The 23352-nt window shown below is 36.3% G+C and overlaps 1 protein-coding gene across 8 annotated transcripts in view; it reads right to left on the bottom strand.

Annotated features, from left to right (window-relative positions):
* COL12A1 (collagen type XII alpha 1 chain) overlaps positions 1-23352 on the bottom strand; it is a 141262-nt gene that overhangs the window by 97957 nt on the left and 19953 nt on the right. For 4 of the 8 annotated variants that reach the window (XM_008994675.5, XM_035296141.3, XM_078369555.1 and 1 more), the window contains exons 9-14: positions 21547-21837; positions 20737-21339; positions 18945-19217; positions 15721-15993; positions 13107-13379; positions 3334-3606 (exon numbers count right to left, since the gene is read on the bottom strand). The exons of 2 other annotated variants lie outside the window; for them this stretch is intronic. In XM_008994675.5, the coding sequence (XP_008992923.4) occupies positions 3334-3606; positions 13107-13379; positions 15721-15993; positions 18945-19217; positions 20737-21339; positions 21547-21837 (1986 nt within the window). The remainder of the gene's footprint in view (positions 1-3333; positions 3607-13106; positions 13380-15720; positions 15994-18944; positions 19218-20736; positions 21340-21546; positions 21838-23352) is intronic. 2 more of the 8 variants (XM_035296142.3, XM_078369556.1) reach the window with 1 other exon arrangement.

The raw sequence follows: 23352 nt of genomic DNA on the forward strand, positions 1-23352 counted from the left end.
GTCTTTTAATTAACTCTTTAAATAAAGAAACTGAATTTAAATACATTACAGCATATCTCATCCTAGTTTTAATGGAAAACTGGATTTTGGGGAGGAAAAAAAAATCCTTGTTGATTTCCCATAATCAAAGAGCAAGAATTTTTACACCATCGATAGAATACCACATGCCATTAAATGCTGTTACACCCTTTCACATTGTAAGTTATTTTCATGCTTTACTAACTATCACAAGGCACTTTTAAACATCCACTTTTAAACTGTGCCACTGCTAAGCCAGCTGCCATAAATTGGAAGATCAATAGAAAATGTCTTCTGCTGGTTTTCTAAACCCAATTCATGGTTTTCATTGTATCAACCGTCTGCGTACCATGTCTCTGAGTTTCAGGTGAAAGCAATCCTAAGGACATTTCCAAAATGCCCTCTTGGAAACAGATGTGAAACTTGAGGAGCATGGCCTAGGGATCCTGCTGAATTATCCACAACTTAGGCTTCATCTACCACCTAACTAGCAGATCTCCCTCAGATTTCTGAAAATACTTTCTATACAACAACAAAATGATGATAGAGCAAAGAAAGATCCATGACTTCTTTCTTATTTACTTAGACATTTGAGCAGTTTTCATATACAGTTGTCCTTTGCTATCCATGGGAGGTTTGTTTCAGGATCTTCGATAGATATCAAAATCCTCTCATGTTCAAGTTTCTGATATAAAATGGCATAGTATTTGCATATAACGTATGCATATCCTCCCTAATACAGTAAGTCCTCATCTAACATTGTTAAATAATTTCTTGGAAACTGCAACTTTAAATGACTGACATAAGGAAACCAATTTTCCAGAGGTTAACTAATATAAAGAAGAGTTAAGTTCCTATGCCATATTTCTGATCATGAAAACATCACCAAACTTTTCAATAAAAAACAAAATGCTTCTCATGTGAAACACTGATATATATGTGAGCTATATATACATTTAAGAAAGATTAATAAAAACAAGTAACATAATTATTGGCCCATTTATTCCAGTTCAGGGTCACAGTGGCCAGAGCCTGTCTAAGTAGCTCAGGGTGAAAGGGAGGACCCTATCCTGGGCACCCACACTCATTGAGGCTGGGACCATGTGGACTTGCCAATTCACCTAACGAGCACATCTTTGAGATGTGGGCAGTAACTAGAGTACCTGGAGGAAATCCACACAGAGATGGAGAGAATTTGCAAACTCCACACAGATGGTGACCTACACCAGGAATCAATTCTGTTTTCTCATCGATGTTACAATATTATTCAAGAACTTGCTGAACTTTACATCATCTCTAATTTACTTATAATACAATGTAAATGTCATATAAATTATTATACTGTATTTTACTGGTATTACTATTTATTGTAGTATTGTTATTTGTTATTGCTTTTTTAAAAATATTGTCTATCAGCAGTTGGTTACTTTTGTGCATGTGGAACCTGAGAATATGGAGGACCAACCGTGGCCAAAAAATGAATGTTTTATTCCTGCCAAGTCTGCTCTTTGTTTGAAAGAGGCTTTCTGTTCATTAACCTTTAAATCAATCAATTAGCCAAGAAATATAGTGGAAATTTCTTAGATGCTCATCTTCTGAGATACAGAAGTTTATTTCGTTTCTGCCACCATATTTGCTTTCAGCTACAACAAAGCTCATGTAGACATTTTAAATTCCAAATAATTATCTGAAGTCTCCAACTTTTTGGAAAAAGACAAAATGGAGAATAATTTTTAGATAAAAATATTCCCTCTAAATACATATACTTTTATAATTTCTCAGCCACATGAATTGTATCTTTACTCCTACAAATAAATTTAGTTCTATGTGTCATGTATGGCCTAAGTATACAATACAGCTTTTCTTTATAACACGTGAATTTCCTTAAAAAAAGAGAATGAATTTCTACCAGGTTCTTAAACTACATCAGCCAATATATACCAGACACAAAATTTTATTTAATACCATAGAAATCAATCATGTGGCTATGTGAGAAATATGCCCTCTCACATATTTCAATTTCCTATAAAGAAATTACTTTTTTAAAATCTGGTGAATTAAGATAGAAATTTAAACCTGAACATCCAGCTGAGCTTGCAAATAATAAAAAGAAAATGAACTTAGACACAAAAATGTTAGTTCAAGAACAACTTAAAATCAGCATATAGGACTTAACTGAAATTGCTCATGGTACTTCTCCCTCTCTCTTCCTTTGCCAGAAAAATCACCAAATTCCTGTACTTCTTTCTTATAGAAGGAAATTCATGAATGCCCATTCTTTCTCCTTTTCCTAAAACCTTCCCAAAACAAAAAGATTAAAGTTTTCTCCTACAAATACTTAGAAAGGCCCATGCTTAACAAATGACATTTTGGTCTGGCTTGGTTTCAATTGTTTGTTTTTAACAGATTTTATGTTGTTTTAGAGTAGTTTTGGCACAGAGATTGAGCAGAAGGTACAGAGATTTATCATGTACCCTTTCCCACCTTCACACATGCACAGCCTCCCCCATTATCAATGTCCTTCACCAAAGTGGTACATTTGTTACAACCGCTGAACCTACACTGACATATTATCACTCAAACAACCTTTTAGGAAAGTGAATTAAGATATCCTGACACATCCTTCACCAGCCAGGTGATTATGATAGATCATTCATAATTATTTACAAAAAAAAGAATATTAGTGATATTGAGGTAAATCTGAGCAACCAGAAAATTTAGTGGGCTTTTTATTTGACCTTACCAAATATAATAGAAATAAAGTAATAAAAATAGAAACTAAGTCTTGGTTATACAATAATCATAGTGTCAATAGCCACCCATCATTTATTAATCATCTCTAAGTGCCTAGGCACTATGCTTGACACTTTGTATATTGTTATTTTATACAATCCTCACAACCCTAAGAGACAAGATTTATTATCTGCATTCTACAGATTAGGAAACAGATTCAAAGAAAGTTAAATAACTTGACAAAGATTATGTAGCTATACAAATGTGCCTGAATTCTCTTTGTTTCATGGCTTCTGGTCTTGTTACTCGTTGAGTATCCTATCTACTTGATCATCACACCAGAAAAAGAATAAAAGACAAATATAGGTAATTGAAAGAGACTCGATATTTCAAAATTTGACATATTTTTAGAAACTAACCTATTCTGAATTTAAACCAAATTCTTTAAAAGTCCTAATTCCTCAGTCTTCATTCATCATGTAAAGAAAAAAAATTCAAGTGATTAAACTGCATGTCACTTGAGCTGATAACTATTGGGTAGCACCAACACACACACCCAAGCACACCCGTGATGTTACTTACATTCAGTTGTGGCATCTCCAGTCAAAGGTTCTCCTTCTCCACTGCTGTAAGTGGCAAATACTGAAATTCTGTATTTGGTCTCTGGCTGCAGATTTTCTATCATAGTGTGAATGGCATCTTCGGGCAGATTTTTCTCTCCAGTGTCAACATCATCATAAAGTGATTTCCATGAGACCCTGTAACCACGAACCATTCCTGGAGCAGATGTCCAATAAGCCCCAATTGATGTGTCAGTGATGTCTTTAGTAACTAAATCTTGAGGAGAACCACGTTCTAGAACAGAAATTAAAAGAGAATCTTTTTTTAAAATGTCTGGTAGGTATTTAAATATTAATATTCATTGATCCTGGTAGAGATTCTGACTTACTGGACTCAAACACGATTTGTCTAAAATTGCCCATTTCTTCTTTCTGAGTTGTCCATCCCATTCTATCAGTGGAAACGACTGATGCAATAAAATTTAAGAATTATATTTGATTCCTACCTCTTAGCTTTGCCCCCATATGCCTAGTAAGATTGTAAGGTCCTTCAGGACAAGAATGGCATCCAAATTTGAAGGAGTACTTGTCTTTTCAAAAAAAATTTTCAAAGGAAAAATATATCTAAGCCCAAAAATTTTATCACATTTCAGTCTGCCTTGTGACATGGCCCATTGTTCACAAAGATCTTCCCTACCATGATCTTTTCCTCTCTGACCCACTTTAAATAAACTCAGTTTCAATGCATGATCTACAACAACTGCAACAATCTTATATTACTTACAACACTTAATTCCAACAACTGTTTCCTGGTGAAACTTTTATTTGCTCATGCAGTTTAAACAGTAGCAGTGCAGCCGGGCGTGGTGGCTCATGCCTGTAATCCCAGCACTTTGGGAGGCCTAGGCGGGCAGATCACGAGGTCAGGAGTTAGAGACCAGCCTGATCGAGATGGTGAAACCCTGTCTCTACTAAAAATACAAAAATTATTTGGGCGTGGTGGCACACACCTGTAATCTCAGCTACTTGGGAGGCCGAGGCAAGAGAGTCGCTTGAACCCAGTAGGTGGAGGTTGCAGCGAGCCAAGATCAGGCTTCAACACTCCAGCCTCAGCAACAGAGCAAAACTCCGTCTTAAAAAAAAAAAAAAAAAAAAAAAAAGAAGCAGTGCAAAACTTTCAATATAGCTTAACCTTATCAAAACTAAAAACCACCAATTCCTCTGGAAAACTTAAAAGTGATTAGTCACCAAAATAAAACATCCCACTTGTTCTAGCTGATCAAAAACGTCTGCTACTAAATTTTGGCTCTTTCATTCAAACAACAACAAAAAAAAATACAACCCAAGTGGAAAAACATGGAAACCTCAACTTAATAGGAGGCACAGATGTCTTTCAATAAAACCCTCACTTTCCATATTTTACATGTAAGGTAAAAATACAGGTCACTTAATATTGGCTACATTTACCAGGGTTTATGCCACAGTATGATATAAATACAAAACTATCTGCTTCCCAGCATACATTTTACAAGTAATTCATGCAAATGATATACAATGCTCTTACAAGAATTTTGAAAACTATTATTTCACTTAACTCGAAGAGTAAAAATGAGTATCTTAAAACTACTCATAATTTAGCAATTATATCTCAGCACAAAAAGTAGAGGTAACAATGAATGAAAAATAAATCTAGGCAGACAAAACCTATCATATATAGCTGGATTGAGAGGGAAAAAAATAACTAAAACAGAAGCTCGGCAGCCTACCAGACCCCAAGACCAAAAGGAAAATTCTATAAATAACTTTAACTCCTGACAGCAATCTCATCTCTGGAAGGAAATTAGTTACATAGTTCACTGCAATGAAGAATACTTATTTTTAGGAGCACATTGAATTTTTTCCCTCAGCTCTTGAGGCTAACTCCCATCTGAAAGTCTTCTTTTGCTGTCTTTGCTATGTAAATGATCATACGCATTTATATTTTCTCTACATGGAATATAAAAGTACAATTTAGAACTGTTTGTTTTATTTGGTTTGGTTCTGGGTTTCTGTTTTGTTTTTTATTTGTTTTGATAATCTATATCCCAATGACTAATCTCTAAGTTTTAAATGTACAGCACATTTTTCCTTTGCTTGATACACACCATTTTCAATATATGCCTTTTCCTCTAAATTTCCTAAACCATAGTCAGGAACAGCTGTTGTGAAATGACTTGCTTGAAAGCAATTTTGAATTTAAATGAACTGCATTAATGATGTTTCAAAAACTTATTGACCAATAAGGTTAACTAGAATGTGGGAATTATCTTTTAAATTAACACCGGGGTAATTTTAAAACAATTTCAGCTTTATTTTTCCCAAAGGTTTTGCTTCTCAACCTATTTTTCTTTCTACAGCACTAAATTTGTGACATTGTTTATTTCCATGACAACAGACATCAATCTTTTAAACACAGGCTAATTATTTCACTGTGAGAAAAATAATAGGAAGATAATTGTGGTTGAAGCAAAAATACATTCACAAAGATATTTCTGGGCTTCAAACAAAAGGATCTAAGATCACAAGACACGTCTCCCCATGGATTTTAATAAACTATTTTAACACTCTCAAGACTTGTAAAGCTAAAACAAAATACTAGTAAAATGCAATAAAGACCTTTGCCAAGGTTTATCAATATTCCGAAAATAATCTACAAAAGCAGTTTTTAAGATGCAAATTAAAAATCAACAATAAAATATTTTTAGGTTCTAACTAATGGTGTGACAACACTGTTTTGAGTGAACAATGAGTAAGTTCTCAGTCTTCTCAATCTCAGAGAAAAGTCCAGTAAAAACTATAGTTTCTGCCTGTGGTCTTTAAAGGCACTATTTGCAGGTACTGTCATTACAACATTCAGTGTTAGTGACAAAGCAATATAGACTCCAAGAAAGAAGAAAGACAGTTCAATCCAGACGCCACAGGAGAGAAGATAAACTGCTTCAAAAGAGTTTCTTACATGTCAATCAATCAGTTTGATAAGACTATTCCTAAGTGTTAAATCTATACTGTTCTCAAACATATTGATTTTTTTTTATTTTTTTAGGGAGGAGGGCTGAGTATTCTATTGGTTACATTACAGCCAGGAATTCTGAGAATAAGATGTACTCAGGGCAAGTAAAAGCCCTTGAATTTTTAAAACATAAGATCTTGGTTTGGCCAAACATCAGGTTACCAAAAAATGAAGCAAGTGGATTGCACCCGATGGTACAGTTGGCAGGATGGAAGCTGGCAAGTGGCTGGTCTTGGGGCCAGGTGTGCAACCATCTGAGCAGGTCATCAATATGCTCTGTCACCTCCTGGGACCCTGGGGCCCTCAGCAGCAAAAAAACTTGACTGGACCTGAACCAATACACAGAAAGACCTGAAAAGCCAGAGACTAGACCCTACCCAAATCAATTAAATTAGAATATTTGGGGATGCACCTAAGTACCGGTGCTTTCTAAACAAATCTGCCCTGTGATTCTAAAACCTCTACAATTCTTTATTCTTTCCCCTTTTTTGCTTTTCTTTCTACTTCTCCTCTTGAGGTCTACAGAAGCATTTATTTGGGAGGTGTGCTGGGTGAGTATGGGAGGGAACCTCATATCTGCTTTCACAAAGAAATGGTGTTCCTTCAAAATAAAGATAGGTGTGGTAAAAGTAAACTAGTCAGAATCATTATACATGTGATGCTCTGTAGGACTGCTGGATGGTTTGTATTGTGTGTGGTTATATTACCATGTACAGAAAATCACTCCTTTAGATGGCAAAATAAACTCAAGGCTGACCCTTGAGAGAACAGAGAAGATGATTTAAGCTTTGCATCACATCTTCTATCCATGGACACATGTGGGATAGTCACTAGGCTCTTCTCCCCTCCAACTTGCCTCAACAGGAAATGGCTCTGAACATACATATGCTTCTTATTGAAGAGCTGAGCACATTTTCACATAAATGAAATTCTAAGTGTTACCTTACAAGGCATTTGCTGGGTTCAATACATTGCTGTCTTTGTCCTGAATCTAAGGAGCTCCAGACAGCAGTAACTACAGGAAGAAATTATCTGACTTGTTTTGGTTTAGTTTGGTTATATTGGGTTTAGGCAATAGTCCCTTTTTAGATTACCTAAGAGGTAATAGGAAAGAGAGAGGGAGAAGGAAGGAAAGATGTCAGAAGACCAGTCTATAGGTCATCTCCGGGAAAGATTGCTGCTCTTCAAAAGGGGAAGGCATAGAAACAGTGGCAGGGAACAGAAAGCAACTCGAGTAGACTTTTTGCCATGTAGTCACTACCTTTCCCTGAACCTGGATCCACTTCTGCTCTAGCAGCAGCTCCCTCCCTTCCGAGGTCCTCCTCTTCCCTCTGTGTCCCAAGATTTACAAACATGTGTCTTATGGTACTGGGGTCTGTTCAGGTTCTTTACCTATGTGGCATCATTTTGAATAATATTTAATCTTAGCATTTGCTCTCTTCTGTTCTGGATATATGCCTGGGCTCTCTTTATTAATTTTATCTCTGGTAATAGAAATTCCAGCAATCATTTCAAACAAGTCATCGTCTATAATGATGATATTCTTTTATTTTCATTCCTTTGATTCCATCTTGAGTTTTCCCTTATACCTTATTATTCCTAGTATAGTACCAGTATAGGTATAAATGTCATAAGTTTAAAGGTATAAAACTCTATCAGGCTTTGAAATTTGGCTACTCAGCATTTTTGTCCTTATTATAAAACATATTTACATCTATACAAAGCCATTTTTCTAGTGTGTGCTCACCTATGTTTCTGTGCTGCTATTGTGGGAAGTAATTCAGACAGGTCTCCTTCTCATGGTCTGAACTTCTTGAAGGGGTTGATTCCTACACTGCTTTTTTCCACATACCACGCCAAAAAATTAATGCCTCATTTAAGTGTCTTTCCTATGTTTCCTTACCCCTTTTCCATTTGCTTTCTGAAAAGCAAATTATCATCCAATTCAAATATAATTATAACACAAATTAGCCAATGATGATAAACGAAAAATTAATCATCATGAAATAAAACTGTATTTCATCTTACAGATTGCTCCAGCCAGCTTTCATTGACTTTCATATACCACTTTCAAAAATAGAAGTTAAATTGAGAATGTAATGTAAACTCTCTTCTAAATCGATTTGTCTTTTCCGTTAGAGCTCAACTCAAAAGTCATCCAACTTTCCACAGCAATATGGAAGACCTGCTTCTGGATAATGCTCATGTGGAAATACATTTGATTTACAACCAATGAATTAGAGCCACTATTCCAAAGGACAAAGGTCACTATTGATAAGTTAACTCAGTTACCTTAAGGTATACACAGTTTTTTAAAACATCTTAAGAATTAAATTACCATTCAACTTCAAAGCCTGCTTAAGCAAAAATATATTTCTTCCATAATTATTGCCTCTCCACATTGCCTTCAATTTTTATCTGACAAGCAACTAATTCACAGAAAAGGGAAATACAAATTACTGTTTAGTGACTGTGCTAAAGTTTCCTGGCAACATCAGAGTTATTATACCCAGAATGTATGATTTTTCAAATTATGAGACAGCAGTAAATCAGGGAAAACACAGAGGCCTTGTTCAGTCCATCTTTAAAGGGCCCATGTTACTCAACATCATGTAGAATTCCTGAGATGTGCTAAGAACCTCATTGTAACAAAATGTCAACTGAATACACTTAGTTTGATCTGTAGGAAGCCATTCACAACTAGGACACTGGCAGGTTGCTACAGCAACTGAAACAAAGGAAATTCTAAAAAGTCATATTTTCCCTAGCCAAAAAACAACATTCAAAAATTTAACAAGGAAACGCATTATTCTCAAACTGAAATTCTCATTCATTTGTGATAAATCTCTGAATTAAAATGGGCATTATTTACTGAGAAGTTTATAAAAACAGATTTTCCTCCAAGTACTAACAGTGACAATTAAATGTTTTTTACAAAACTTAAAAGTGCAATGACATATACAGTAGTGTTTTCATAATTACATTGCCTAACTGCTCTAACAACAACAATAACAGGAGGGAAAAACAATGTAAATCAAACCTGATGACTTGTGCTCACATTCCTCTGAAGTTTGGATCTGAAATAGGAATAAGCACTGCCTTTGTGATTCTATTGCATACAGTACTACAGCCAACCATGAACTTCCCCAACGCCAATGCTAATAAATCTCTCTTCCAGCAACAGGGGAATTTTCTGATCATTGGCTGCATCTCAAAAAAAGTACTAGGAAACAGATTCAAGTTAGGGATGACTGTAGACCACACTGCATATTTTTTAAAAATACAAAAAAACAACAACTTTCTTTTCTATTGAATTGAAAGCCATAATGCACTTGAGGTAATCTATAAGATGTCCAACCTGCAGAATGCTCTTGCCGGCTGACACCATGCCTCTGGACAAAAGAAACATTCCTTCAAGTTCTGCTCTTACCACCTCCTCTCCCAAGAGAAAAACAGATTAGAAAAACAGCAGCCCTCAAAAGCAGTTGCCTGGCTCTGTTTCTGGGCTTTCCACTCCCTGCATTTACCATCATATCCTATTCCTGTATATGGTATGTGGATTTGGCTAAGTTAATACAATAAAATGAAATGGAATAACCAGGATCAAAAATCTTCTATTATTTTCATTTAGTCACAACTATGCTTTCACATATTTGTCAAGTTTACCACACATAATGCAATGGGATAAATATGTTAATCAGTCTGGCAGCCCTTCTGGTAATCCTTTACTGCAGTAAAGCATTTTAGTGTAAATGAACAAAATGTCCATTGTAAATTATTAGAATTTAGTTAGGAATTAGCTGTATTTTTTAAGCAAACTTGCAAATTATCTAGCTTTTCTTCTTCTCAGGAAATAGGAAACAATAGTTTTTAAAATTCGTTTTACTACGTATTTTCCTTAGAAATTGTTTCTGATCAAAGACACGTACGTGTGTCTATACTCACACATGCACACAAGTTGGTAGATTTTCAATACCACTTGTGCCTATCTATAATATTATAAACAATATAGCAATACATCTGGCTTACAAAAATCACAGCCTAGTAGAATGTGCTTCCTGTAGAATTAAAAAGTACATTTTGTTAAATAAAATTTTTAATATATTATTCTTGGCAAAAATGCCTTAATTTTTAGAATGGAGAAGATTTTTATGGAGCATAAATATATTTTTAGAAGCAAGAAAGCACAAATGAATACCAGAAGGTTAAAAGTCACAACCAGAAGAAAAACTATTAAATTATTTCCGAGATACTCCTTATAAAGAAGAAATTTTTGGTGGATCACGAGGTCAGGCATTTGAGACCAGCCTGGCCAACATAGTGAAAACCTGTCTCTACTAAAAAATTAGCCAGGCATGGTGGCAGGTGCCTGAGGTCCCAGCTACTCAAGAAGCTGAGACAGGAGAATCACTTGAACCTGGGAGATGGAGGTTGCAGTGAGCTGAGATCGTGCAAATGCACTCCAGCATGGGCAACAATGCAAGACTCTGTCTCCAAAAAAAAAAAAAAGAGAGAGAAGAAAATTTCACAAATACATTCTATATCTATCCTGTAAAAAATAAAGAGTGAAAGTTTGTCCTCTAAAAAAATCATATGATCAACTGATGCTAAAAATTTGTGGAAAGCATATGAGAAGCAGAACTTCAAAATGTCCAAAGAAAAGGACAAATATCTCCAAAATTCTGGATGTTGCCCTAGATTGTAAAGAGCACATGCTTTTGTTTTTTGGATTATGTCTGTGTACTTAAGGCAATTTCTGTTTCTACTTATTTCTTTCAAAACTTTTGTGTCACCAATTATATTTGAAATACTAAAGCTATACAGTTGACAACACGGGTTTGCACTGTGGGTCCACTTATATGCAGATTTATTTCAACCAAATGCAGATGAAAAATATAGTATTCCCAGGATGTGAAACCCACCTATATGGGGGGCCAGCTTTTCACATACATGGGTTTCCTCTGGCCAACTGTGGGACTTGAGTATGAGAGGACTTTGGTATATGCAGGAGTCTTGGAACCAATCCCACCACAACCCTGAGTATATCAAGAGATAATTGTGCTTTTAGATACCAGATCTAAAGTTAATAAGCTATTTCCTCTTGATGAATTTTATATATACATATAGTAGTATTTTACAGTTTCCAATGAGTTTCACTTACATTCTCCCATTTGACCTCAACAATAACTCTGGGAGGAAAGAGGGAAGATAGTCATCCCCTCTTTATAGATGAATAAACTAAGGTTCAGAGGGGTTAAAGGTTTACTTCAGGTCACACAGCTAAGTAGTACAACCAGGACTCTTCTGATTGCAGGTACTTTACATACGGGTATTTAATCTTTTATTTAAATCTTTTTCTAGAAACAGATTTCATGGACTATGGGCATTTAACTCTTGATCACTTTTTTTTTTTTCTGGAGACAGAGTTTCACTCCTGATGCCAGGGCTGAAGTGCAATGGCACAATCTCAGCTCACTGCAACCTCTGCCTCCCAAGTTCAACTGATTCTCCTGCCTCAGTTTCCCAAGTATCTGGGATTACAAGCATGCACCACCACACCCAGCTAATTTTTTGTATTTAGTAGAGATGGAGTTTCACCATGTTGGCCAGACTGGTCTCAAGCTCCTGACCTCAGGTGATCCACCCACCTCGGTCTCCCAAAGTGTTGGGATTACAGACATGAGCTACTGTGCCAGCAATTACTATTATTTTGATTACATGTTTTTAATTTATTTTTCATTCTTAAGTCTTAAAAGTTTCTAAGACCTGCCTATTGTATGCCTTGTCTTGCTATTTACAATATCTACAACCTTCCAAGTTCCTGGATCCATCAACTTTGATGGATATTTTGCTTAGTCACTGTGATTTCATATTACAAGATACTTCAGATTCATTTTCTTCCTATAATTATTTAAAATAAGTCATATAAAATATGATGATAAAGAGAAGGGAAGCTATTGCTGATCATCCATATAGGCCCCCAACTATGAGACTGAGTCAACATCACAGGATTTTTAGCATTAACAATCCATTCTCATTGCGGTTCAAATAAATGTGTATTTTCTCTCCCTTACAGTATTTACATACTAGCTGTGATGAGTTAAACCTAAGCTGCAATTATATACCAAACGATCCTAAAAAAATAAAGGCCTCTGTCAATTAACTCTAGAGAACCAAGGAAACTGCTCCAGTCTTGTTGATGTTTCTTACTAAGTACTTTATTGCAGTCATTTTGAACATCTAATACAGAACTGAATTTCAGAAACCACTTATAAAACAAATAGCAACTTGGGTTCTTATATTTCTTGAGCTTTTACACATGGCAAATGAAAAGAGCACTTGAATGGAAGTCATAAAACGGCTCTTATCTGGACCTGAAAGATAGAACTAGCTGCATAAACTGGGACAATCCAAACCTTCCTTCATAGATGGTTCCCAAGGTCTCTTCCCACTCTGAATGTCATACACCTATTCTCCTTCTAACCAATTCTTGGATCTGTAAACACATTTCTTTGGCCTACTATGCATTCAGCTCCCCAAGGCACTTCTTCCTAATCAAATTTAATTTCTTCAGTTGCTCACATTCTACATCTCTGAATAACAGACAGCTTTATGGTTATTTTTCAATATACATTCTTTTTAAGAGAAAGGATTGCACACTTCTAGATTCATTCTCTGAAAGCATTTTAAGCTTCTTAGAGGCAGAGCCACAAACAAGTTCCCAGATTTTCAGAAAATATGATTACCTTCAAGTGTTGTTCCTTCACCAAAGAGGGTGTCTCCAGCCCCAGACGCATACAAGGCTGTCACAGATAATGCGTATTGTGTCCCTTCCTTCAATCCCTGCAGCACTGTACTGGTTTTATCTCCCCTCACAGTGACCTCTTGAGTTTCACCCCCTGCCACCGGGGTATATGTGACGAGATACTGTTTCACTTTTCCGGGTGCCCCACTCCAAGATAATTTCATAGTAGACGTCGTTGGATCAGAAACTCTTAGGTCTCTTGGATTCCCTCTAACTTCATTAAAAAATGACAACATCATCAAAACCCATTATTTAATAAAAATGACTTGAAAACACTGTGTTACCTTATATATGCATGTGTATGACATCATATTTCTATCCTGGGTGAGACAATGAAATTTTAACTGCTTAGCCAACAAAGCTTAGACATCTCTAAATCAGACCCTATATGTTAGTAGAAACAAGGGGAAAGACATCCAATCCCTTTTCTGTGTTTACAAAGATTAAAATCTTCCATGTAAAATCTTTCATGTTAGAATATTTCCTAAAAAATAGTTTCCAGTATTTCCCTAAAAGTGGAAGAAGCACTGTAAAATGTATACACATTAATTAGTATTTCAATGTAGATTTTCATTCCTCTAAGAAACCTTCAGTTAATCAGTACGATGCTATGAACATCTAAAGGTAACACCCAGGAACTAGTTCTGATATAATAAAAACGATAATTATAAACATAAAGCTGTCACTGGGATTTAAAAAAAAAGTAAGAGAATAAACAGCCTAAGTGAGACCCAGCCCTTGGTACAAATCCCCAGGGACCACCCGTCCTTTTGCAGCTGTGATGCCTGCTATTTCATGACTTTCCTTGTAGATTGGCCATGTCGTCTTTGAAGGGTCCTAAGGAACCCAGCCCTATGTTACTCTCCACTGAGCACATAAAAGCCAGCCAGTTTTACTCCAGAAAATAGAAAGATAGAGTTATTGGATCACATTATGGCACCCAGCACAAACAGCCCTAGCCCCTCAGCAAGAGAGAAAGACAATGAAGTAATCACACTTCACCAATGGAGAAGAGGAGGAAGAAAGCAGGTAAAAAAAGAGAGCCTCTATAGCAGAAGAGGCTAATGAGCTAGGTTGCAGGGGGAAGAGAGGAGAGTGAAGCAGTGGGAGCAAGAAGAGTGATGCAGTGGACGGGAGGGACATTGATGCAGTGGGAGGGAGGGGGAGTGATGCAGTGGGAGGAGGGACAGTGATGCAGTGGGAGGAGGGACAGTGATGCAATGGGAGAAGGGACAGTGATGCAGTGGGAGGAGGGACAGTGATGCAGTGGGAGGAGGGAGAGAGATGCAGTGGAAGGAGGGAGAAAGATGTAGTGGGAGGAGGAAGAGTGATGCAGTAGGAGGATAGAGACAGATGCAGTGCAAGGAGGGAGAGAGATGCAGTGATAGGAGGGAGAGGAAGACAGTGGGGGTGGGGAGATTGATGCAGAGGGAGGGAGGTTGGTGGGACGGAGAAGGGTGATGCAGACCAAGCTATAATGGATACTCCTTGTAAATGTCTGCAGTAGGGCAGTAAAATCCAAAAACTCATTTATTAGCTATGTGGTCTTGAGTTATTATTTAATTTCCTCAGCCTCAATTCTCTCATAAATCTGAGATGATAATAATAATAACATAAAGTCTATGCAGGGATTAAACAATATATATGAAAAGCCCTTTATATATAACCTGACACCAGACAGGTACTCAGTAACTTTTCATTATTGCTAAAGTGTTCTTAGCATCATTACTGCTATTTATAAAACATAACAGCTAGGAAATATAATGGAGAATTATGAATGCCTTATTTTTCACCAATGAAATCACATATTAAACATTAATAATTTCATCAAATATCAGAATGTATCCTGGGATTCTAATCATTGCATTTAAAGGAAAACAAGTTAATGTTTAAAAATTTTTCTTAAGGAGTAAATCTTCTATTTCAATGGTGCATAGCAATTTGATTTGTAATTACTAGCCATCCTTCAATTTACACTAAAACATTTAATATTATTTTTAAAAGAATATTGAGGCTATATCATAGCATCACTCTGTTGACACAAAGTTGGATGCAGTAGCTCACACCTGTAATCCCAGCACTTTGGGAGGCTAAGGTGGGTTGATCACCTGAGGTCAGGAGTTTAAGACCAGCCTGGCCAACATGGTAAAACCCTGTCTCTACTAAAAATACAAAAATTAGCTGGATGTGGTTTCATGTGCCTGTAGTCCCAGCTACTTGGGAGGCCGAGGCAGGAGAATAGCTTGAACCCGGGAGGCGGAGGTTACAGTGAGCTGAGATCAATCCGCTGCACTCCAGCCTGGGCAACAGAGGGAGACTCCATCTCAAAAGTAATTAATTAATTAATTAATTAATTAAATTTTTTGACACAAGTATATAATATCATGATTAAGTAAAAAAAAAAAAAAACTTAAGTCTAAAAGGACTATGGTCTAACATACTCAAATAATTGAAACAAAGTGTCTCATGAGTTTTTTAATCTGGATAGTTGACCCGATTTTCTCCTCTAATCTAAGAGTTTGATTGTCACAATATGATAAGCAGATTTCCTCTACCTTCTTCAGTGGCTGCATTTCCAGTTAATGGAGAACCAGGTCCTGAGAAATATTCAGGAATTACAGATACTTCATATTTTGTGTCTGGAATCAAGTTCTCCAGCGTTCTTCTCCTCTGATTGGGTGGGGTAGTAACTTCTCTGCTTTCTCCACCAGCAACTGGTCTATATATAATTCGATATCTTAAAACCCTCCCTGGAGCTTGAGTCCAAGTAATTTTAAAACTATCTGTAGTCTCATCTGTCACCTTTAGGTTTCGAGGTGCTCCTTTTACTGAAATAAAAAAAAAAGAAAAACAGATGTTAAAACATAAATTGACTGACTTTATAAGAAAAATATAAAAACTAGTTTTTTATTATTAATTATCCCATTTCTCTAAAGAAATCCATGAGCAATTGACTTGCAAACATCCTGGTTTCTGTATTCATTTAGCCAGAGATTAACTAAATTCTGAAGCAGCAAATATGTATTCTACAATACCCAGAAACTATGTACTGTTAATTTTTTAATTAAATAAAGGTGTATATAATAGTAAAATTTTAAAATAATATTCTATCAAATGCTAAATTTATACTGCTATAAACTTCAAGAATAAAAATAATTCATTTATTTGAACATAAGCAGCTGAGGCTTTCACTTTTACTACATTTTCTCACAAAACTAGGAAAATGACACCTAACACCCAGCTCTACCGTATCTACCCACACAACCAACCTATCTTATCCAGTTAGTCCCACACTAGCTTTTTATCTTTATAGTCACTTGACTTGGAGAATAATTGGACCACACATGGGATGGAACAAGCAGAGAATAGGTACTTACTGAATGCTCATTAGATCTACATCTTGAAGCTAAGGTGCACTGTGGGTAACACTCACAGACTCATACTTTTAAATGCATTTTTCATTAAGCCAAGATGAGAACATCATTTGGTTTTGTGTTTAGTAAGCATGTTTAAATGACCTTCTTGTTCAATGGGGCCAACTGTCTATATGGACAACAAATTCAGGAAAGATGAACTACAGGTCACTGTCTTCTCGGTCCACTGGGGTGAAAGCCTCATACAACATGCCTGGCATGCATCTCACAGACATTTAGAAGTTTACTTAAAAACTCAACACATCAATAGATCACTCTAGGGAGAAAGAAAGAAAGTATATCTCTCTAGAAGAGAAACGAAGGAAGTATATCTCTCCAGGAAAGAAAGAAATGGTAGTTCGCCCACTTACGCCCATGATTCATTTTGTATTGGAAGAAAAAAGATTAAACAAGTCAGAATAAATCAGCAGATAGATTGATGGGTTGGAATTCTAGCTCTGAAGCTTAATAGATTACCCAGCAGCAAAACATGACTATTTGTAGGATTATTTAAGTAGTTAAATGAGATACTCTATGGAAAATATTTAGCAGAGCACCTGACACACAGCAGGATATAATTGTTAGTTTAATGAAAGCATTAAACTGGAAACTTTCTTATCAACTGTAGAAAATTTAAATCCCAGATTTCATTACAGACAATATAACTGAACCATTACCAAACTCTATTGTAGTAGCCCAATGACCAAAAACAAGAGTGTGTATGAATGGAGTGACTTCTACTCAAAAACCTTGAGACAAGTCCTCTCTTGAAACAGATTTCCCATCCCCCTCCCAAAATGCTGAAGAGAAAGGGTCAGGGCCATCAAGCAGAAGTGTGGGCATTACAGAAAAAGCCTCAGAAAATCAGAAATATCTGCATATGGTCTTCTCATTTATATGACCACAAAAGTCATAAGATAAAAGGACATCTTAGGTCATTTAGCTTACGACCTTCAGGAAGAAATATACCTAAACCATACCCAAAAAAATAGCAATCTTATCCAAAAAATGTTTCAGAGAAAAAATATTCTCTAGCTTTTATCAGTATAGTACGCCAATGTGCACCATCCACGTCAGCAAATTATTCTTCGTAATTATCTTAAATTCCTCATACTATTCTTTTTAGGGTCTTTACCTTCTATTCCCAGTGAAAAGAAGAAATAACAATTGACATCTATTGCGATACTTTGCTATGCTTAAGTTCAAGATTAATTGCCTTGCCTTAGTTTTTTGCCAAGCAACTTAAATGTCAAATGTCACAAAGTGTGTTCAAATATATTTAATTCTATCCAGTAAGGAGTACACATGTAAACAAACACTGCTTAAAACATTTGGCAAAATTTTGCACACCATATTCATAGCAGCAATATTTGCAAAAGGTGGATGCAGCCCAAACATCCACTGATGAACAGAGGTAAACAAAACGTGAGGCAGGGCGCCATGGTACATGCCTGTAATCCCAGCTACTCAGGAGGCTGAGGCAAGAGGATCATTTGAGCCTAGCATTTTGAGGTCAATCTGGGCAACATAGTAAGAATCCCATCTTAAAAGGCGTGTGGTGTATACATACAGTGGAATATTATTCAACCGTAAGTAGAGAGGGCATTCTGACACACGTTACAACATGGATCAACCTTGAGGACATCAAGCGAAATAAGGCAGGCACGAGAATACAAGTACTGAAAGATTCCTCTCAAGTGAGGTAGTTAGGATAATCAAATTCCTAGAGACAGAAAATAGAATAGGAGTAGGGGTAAGGAGGGAATGGGGAGTTAATGCTTAATGGGTACAAAATTTCAGTTTTGCAAGTTCTAAAGATAGATAGTGGTGATGGTAGCACAACAAGATGAATGTGTATAATGCTACTAAAATGTGCACTCAAAAATGGTTAAAATGGTGAATATGTATATTTTATCACAACTTTTTAAAAAAGAAAATAAGTAGTTGATAATACACTTATTATCTCTCTATATATATATATAAATATATATATATATTTGCCATAACTGTGTAAGTACAGTAAGCAATTTCAGAAAGATTTAAGACATGGCATTCCTGAAATGTGGGACCACAAAAAATGGATAAGCAGTATTTCAAAAGTTAATCCATAATTATTATGGATTAATAATAATAAACCTAACTCTCTAGGTTTCTTAACTTCAAACTCATCAAAAAAAAGTCTAAGGTTTTTTACTTAAAAGTTTTTTCTTTCTTAAAAACATATGAAAAGCTGTTTCTTAAAGATGCCAAATCTTACAAAGCATTGGCAATTCTGAAGTGTAAAGCAGGTAGTTATTACAAACTGTAACTTTGTATCGCAATAAATTATTTGTTTCTGAAAAATAGTGACAGAAACCCCCTCACACCTTCTGCAGTGGTCTCCTCTCCAGCTAAGGGAATGCTGAAGCCGTCCTCATACTCTGCAGTCACATTGACCAAATACAGGGTCTCTGGCTTCAGGTTGCTGAGAACAACACTGGTACTCGATGCTGGCTCCACCACAGTGACCTCATCATCCCCAGTCGCTTCCTTGTAGGTGATGTGATATGAAAAAACATTTTCTCCAGCTGGAGACCAGTTTGTTTTGAAACTGTAAGAAGTCACTTCTGAAAAACTAAGATCCTTTGGAGGGATGTAAGCTATTTAAAAAGAAAAAAAAGGACAGTTAAAATTTTTTGAATCTATAAAACAAAAATGTACCCAATAATTAATGTTTATAAAATGGCTTATTTCATTTGGGAGAATAGTGTTCATTGAGACCACTGTACTGAGTACCTCAGCTCTACTTGACCATTGAGAGAAAGCCCCCCAAGTTACAACCCAGCAAGAGATCTTGATTATTCACCTTGACTATTCATAATACTAACTTCTGTTATTTAAAGAAGTGATTAAATTTGAATGTGAATTTTGAGATTCTTAAAGCGGTAGTAATAGAATGGCCTAGTTCACAGCAGGAATATTTAAACCATAGCAGACCTCAAATGCACCATCCACATTTTCCCATTCATCCCTAGTACTTGGATATTAACCTTTGGTGGTTTGTAGACAAATACTTTAAAGTAAAAATTAAGGAATTTTTCCCAACAACAAAATATTTCTTAAACTAAGCAGTTATTAAAATAAATCATATAAAGAGGCAACATTTAACACATACAATATATCCTTAGGGGGACACACAATCAAACTGGAGAGACAAGAGGATGCAACATTATTAACAACAACAACAAAAGCAAAGCAGGAAGGGCATGCAGGCTTGCACTTATAATCTCAGCACTTTAAGAGACTGAGGTGAGTGGATCATCTGAGGTCAGGAGTTTGAGACCAGACTGGCCAACATGGTGAAACCCTGTCTTTACCAAAAAAATAAAAACAAAAATACAAAAATTAGCTGGGCCTGGTGGCACACATCTGTAGTTCCAGCTACCGGGGAGGCTGAGGTGAGAGAATTGCTTGAACTCGGCGGGGGCGGGGGGGGGGGGAAATGTTGCAGCAAGCTGAGATCGCACCACTGCACTCCAGCCTAAGTGAGACTCTGTCCAAACAATAAATTAAAAACAAAAAGGAGTACATAGGAGGAAAGCCAACTGAGTGAAAATGATAGTGTGACAGCAACCAGGATAGTTACAGTTTAGGAAGGCTTAATGAAAAGGATGAGACTTTTAACTAAACATTGAAGAGTAGATTTCACACAAATAAAGAAAAGAAGATAGGGAATTCCAGATGTGAGAAATGATGCCCAAAATGATCCAGGAAAGAAAATGCATAAAAAGAATTCAAAGGTACAGGACTGTATTCTTGTCACCTTTGAGTCGAAGGACTCAGCTCAGTATCCAGCACATAGTGAACACCCCATACATGAGATTTGGATTGTAAATGACACATACGTATGATAAAACTTATTCCTAAACCTGCTTGAGGATCGAGGAACAGAAACATCTCATGACTTTTACGAGTAAACAGCTTTTTCACCAACTAAAATATGATCCATCCCCAGGAGAAAGTCATATGTCAGAGCTAAGTAAACTAATAGTGTTCAATAACATAGGAAAGTTACTTTTTTGTCTATAAATAGAATTGAAGAAGCATATTATTCACAATTTTAGAACAAAAAATGCTTTACTCATGAGGAAATAACTTTTACTCTCAAAGTCTACTAACCTTTCTTCTTTATAGCTGCCAATTCTTGCTCAATTCTAAGGCAGATAGACTGTGTGAGTTCAAAAGATATCCTCTGAAAAGCATCAAAATCTTCTACTGTGAACACATGGGTCTCTGCAGGAGGAGAGGCGATAGCTTCCAATTCTGAGCGAACAGCATCCTTCACACCAACAGCGAAGATTTCAACATCTGAATTCCTTAGTTTTATTGCAGGATCTCTGAAAGCATCTGATGATTTCCCATCTGTGATAAGAATCATGACCTTTGGTACATTGCTTCTTGATCCCTTACTAGGCACAAATATTTTCTCTCTGACATAAGTCATTGCTTTGCCAGTATTCGTAGATCCTCCTCTGTAAGGGAAGTTGTTTATTGCTTCAATTATATCTTCAACTTTGGTGAATTTTTTCAAAGTAAATTCAGTGTGAGGATCCCGGCTGTACTGAACAAGACTAATCTGGACCCTATTTGGCGAAATTTCAAAACTTTTTACAAGAACTTCCAAAAAGGCTCTAACTTTAACAAAGTTTGCAATCCCAATGCTATAGGAACCATCAACCAAAAATACAATATCAGCTTTTATATCCACGCCACGTGAGCATTCTGTAAAGAGAAAAAAAAGTACGTTAAACTTCAATACATATTAGTTAATCATTAAAATATACATATCTAGCTTTCTTAGAAAACGTACTTTAAAAAAAAAAAAAACTATTGCAAATATTTCATTCAAAACTAAGTCCAAACAAGTCAGGCATTCTGTCAAACAGATCTTCACATAATCCAAACACAATCATGCACACATTAACTTACCCACTTGAACTTTCATAGGCTGAGTCTTCTCCATTATTGAAATGGGTTCACTGGATGTCATTCCCTTCATGGCGGAAACGCTGATCTGGTATTCTGTGTCTGCTGAGAGGTCACGAACACTGAGCATGGTTGTCTGAGGCCCCACACTCAAAGCATGCTGTCGGCTTCCTGCAGTCATTGGTGTGAGGATGACTTTGTAGCCAGTCACAGGACTAGGAGATGGATTCCAACTTAGCTTAACGTATTTTGAAGAGACTTCCATAGCAATCAAATTTGAAGGAGGCTCAACAACTAAAAAGTTACAACAGATAGTGATTAATAACAGTGAGATGTAACCTTATTAATTTTGTCTTTAGGTTTGGACCTTCAAATCTCCTTATTTGAATTAATCTTGAATGCATTGAGAAGAGTCGCCCAATACCCTCCTCAGTCCCCAATTTTACGTGTCCCTATCAAACCAGAAGAGACTCAACACTTGGCTTTTAGTCAAATTTCTGACAAGTTAATGGGTTAATGGAATAAAAACGTATTTGGAAAAAATTCATGTTGGGACACCTCATGCCTTCTTCTCTGAAACCAAGATTTCCATTCTGGTTTTGGTATTCACTCATTATCTTCATTCTCAAGTACCAGCGTAGGCACTTGATAAATACTTGTTAAATCAGTGCTTCATTCAATTGTTTAGGAAGTTTTTCTCTCTTAATAACATCATAAGAGTAAAAGTATAATCTTTAAAAATACTTTATAATATGCTAAGAAAGAGAAAGCATTTAGTAGTTTTTAAATGACAGGGTTTTTTTGTTTTTGTTTTTGTTTTTGAGATGGAGTCTTGCTCTGTCACCAGGCTGGAGTGCAGTGGCGCGATCTCAGCTCACTGCAACCTCCACCTCCCGGGTTCAAGTGATTCTCCTGCCTCAGTCTCCCAAGTAGCTGGGACTACAGGCACGCACTACCATGCCCAGCTAATTTCTGTATTTTTTTTTTTTAGTAGAAACAGGATTTCACCATGTTGGCCAGGATGGTTTCAATCTTCTGACCTCATGATCCACCTGCCTTGGCCTCCTAAAGTGCTGGGATTACAGGTGTGAGCCACCACACCTGGCCAAATGACAGGTTCTTATAATTTTAAACAAGTTTCAGGATAAGAAGAAAAGTTCAACTATGTTCACAGTGCCACCAAACAGAGGACAAACAATGGCTTCTAACATGTATACTGACACATAAATATCAATCCTCTAAAAAATTGTGATCCTTACTCAGTGTAGAATATAGTCATGCATTTGACAGTTAACATAAAGTATTTTAAGATATTTCAGACAATATCAAAATTCTGGATTTGTCAATGGAATCAACTTCCTAGAAGATACATCTCTAATATTTTACAAGTCAACCTTCAAGAAGTGTGTGTAAAAACAGGCACAAATTTACACATCACCTCTTCAAAGAGGCAATCAGATGTAGCACATGAAAATGGTATTTATACTGAATGGGCAAAGGCTGGGAGCATTTCTCTTGAAAACCAGCACAAGATGAGTTTGCCCTTTCTCACCATTCCTATTCAATATAGTATTGGAAGTTCTGGCCAGAGCAATCAAGCAAGAAAAAGAAATAAAAGGGAACCAAATTTGAAGAAAGAAAGTCAGACTATCCCTGTTTGCAGATGACATAATCCTATACCTAGAAAACTGCATAGTCTCAGCCCAAAGCTTCTTAAGTTGATAAACAACTTTAGCAAAGTCTCAGAATACAAAATCAATGTGCAAAAATTGCTAGCATTCCCATACACAACAGTCAAGATGAGAGCCA

The sequence above is a fragment of the Callithrix jacchus genome, chromosome 4 (genome assembly GCF_049354715.1).
Source record: "Callithrix jacchus isolate 240 chromosome 4, calJac240_pri, whole genome shotgun sequence".
Taxonomy (NCBI): domain Eukaryota; kingdom Metazoa; phylum Chordata; class Mammalia; order Primates; family Cebidae; genus Callithrix; species Callithrix jacchus.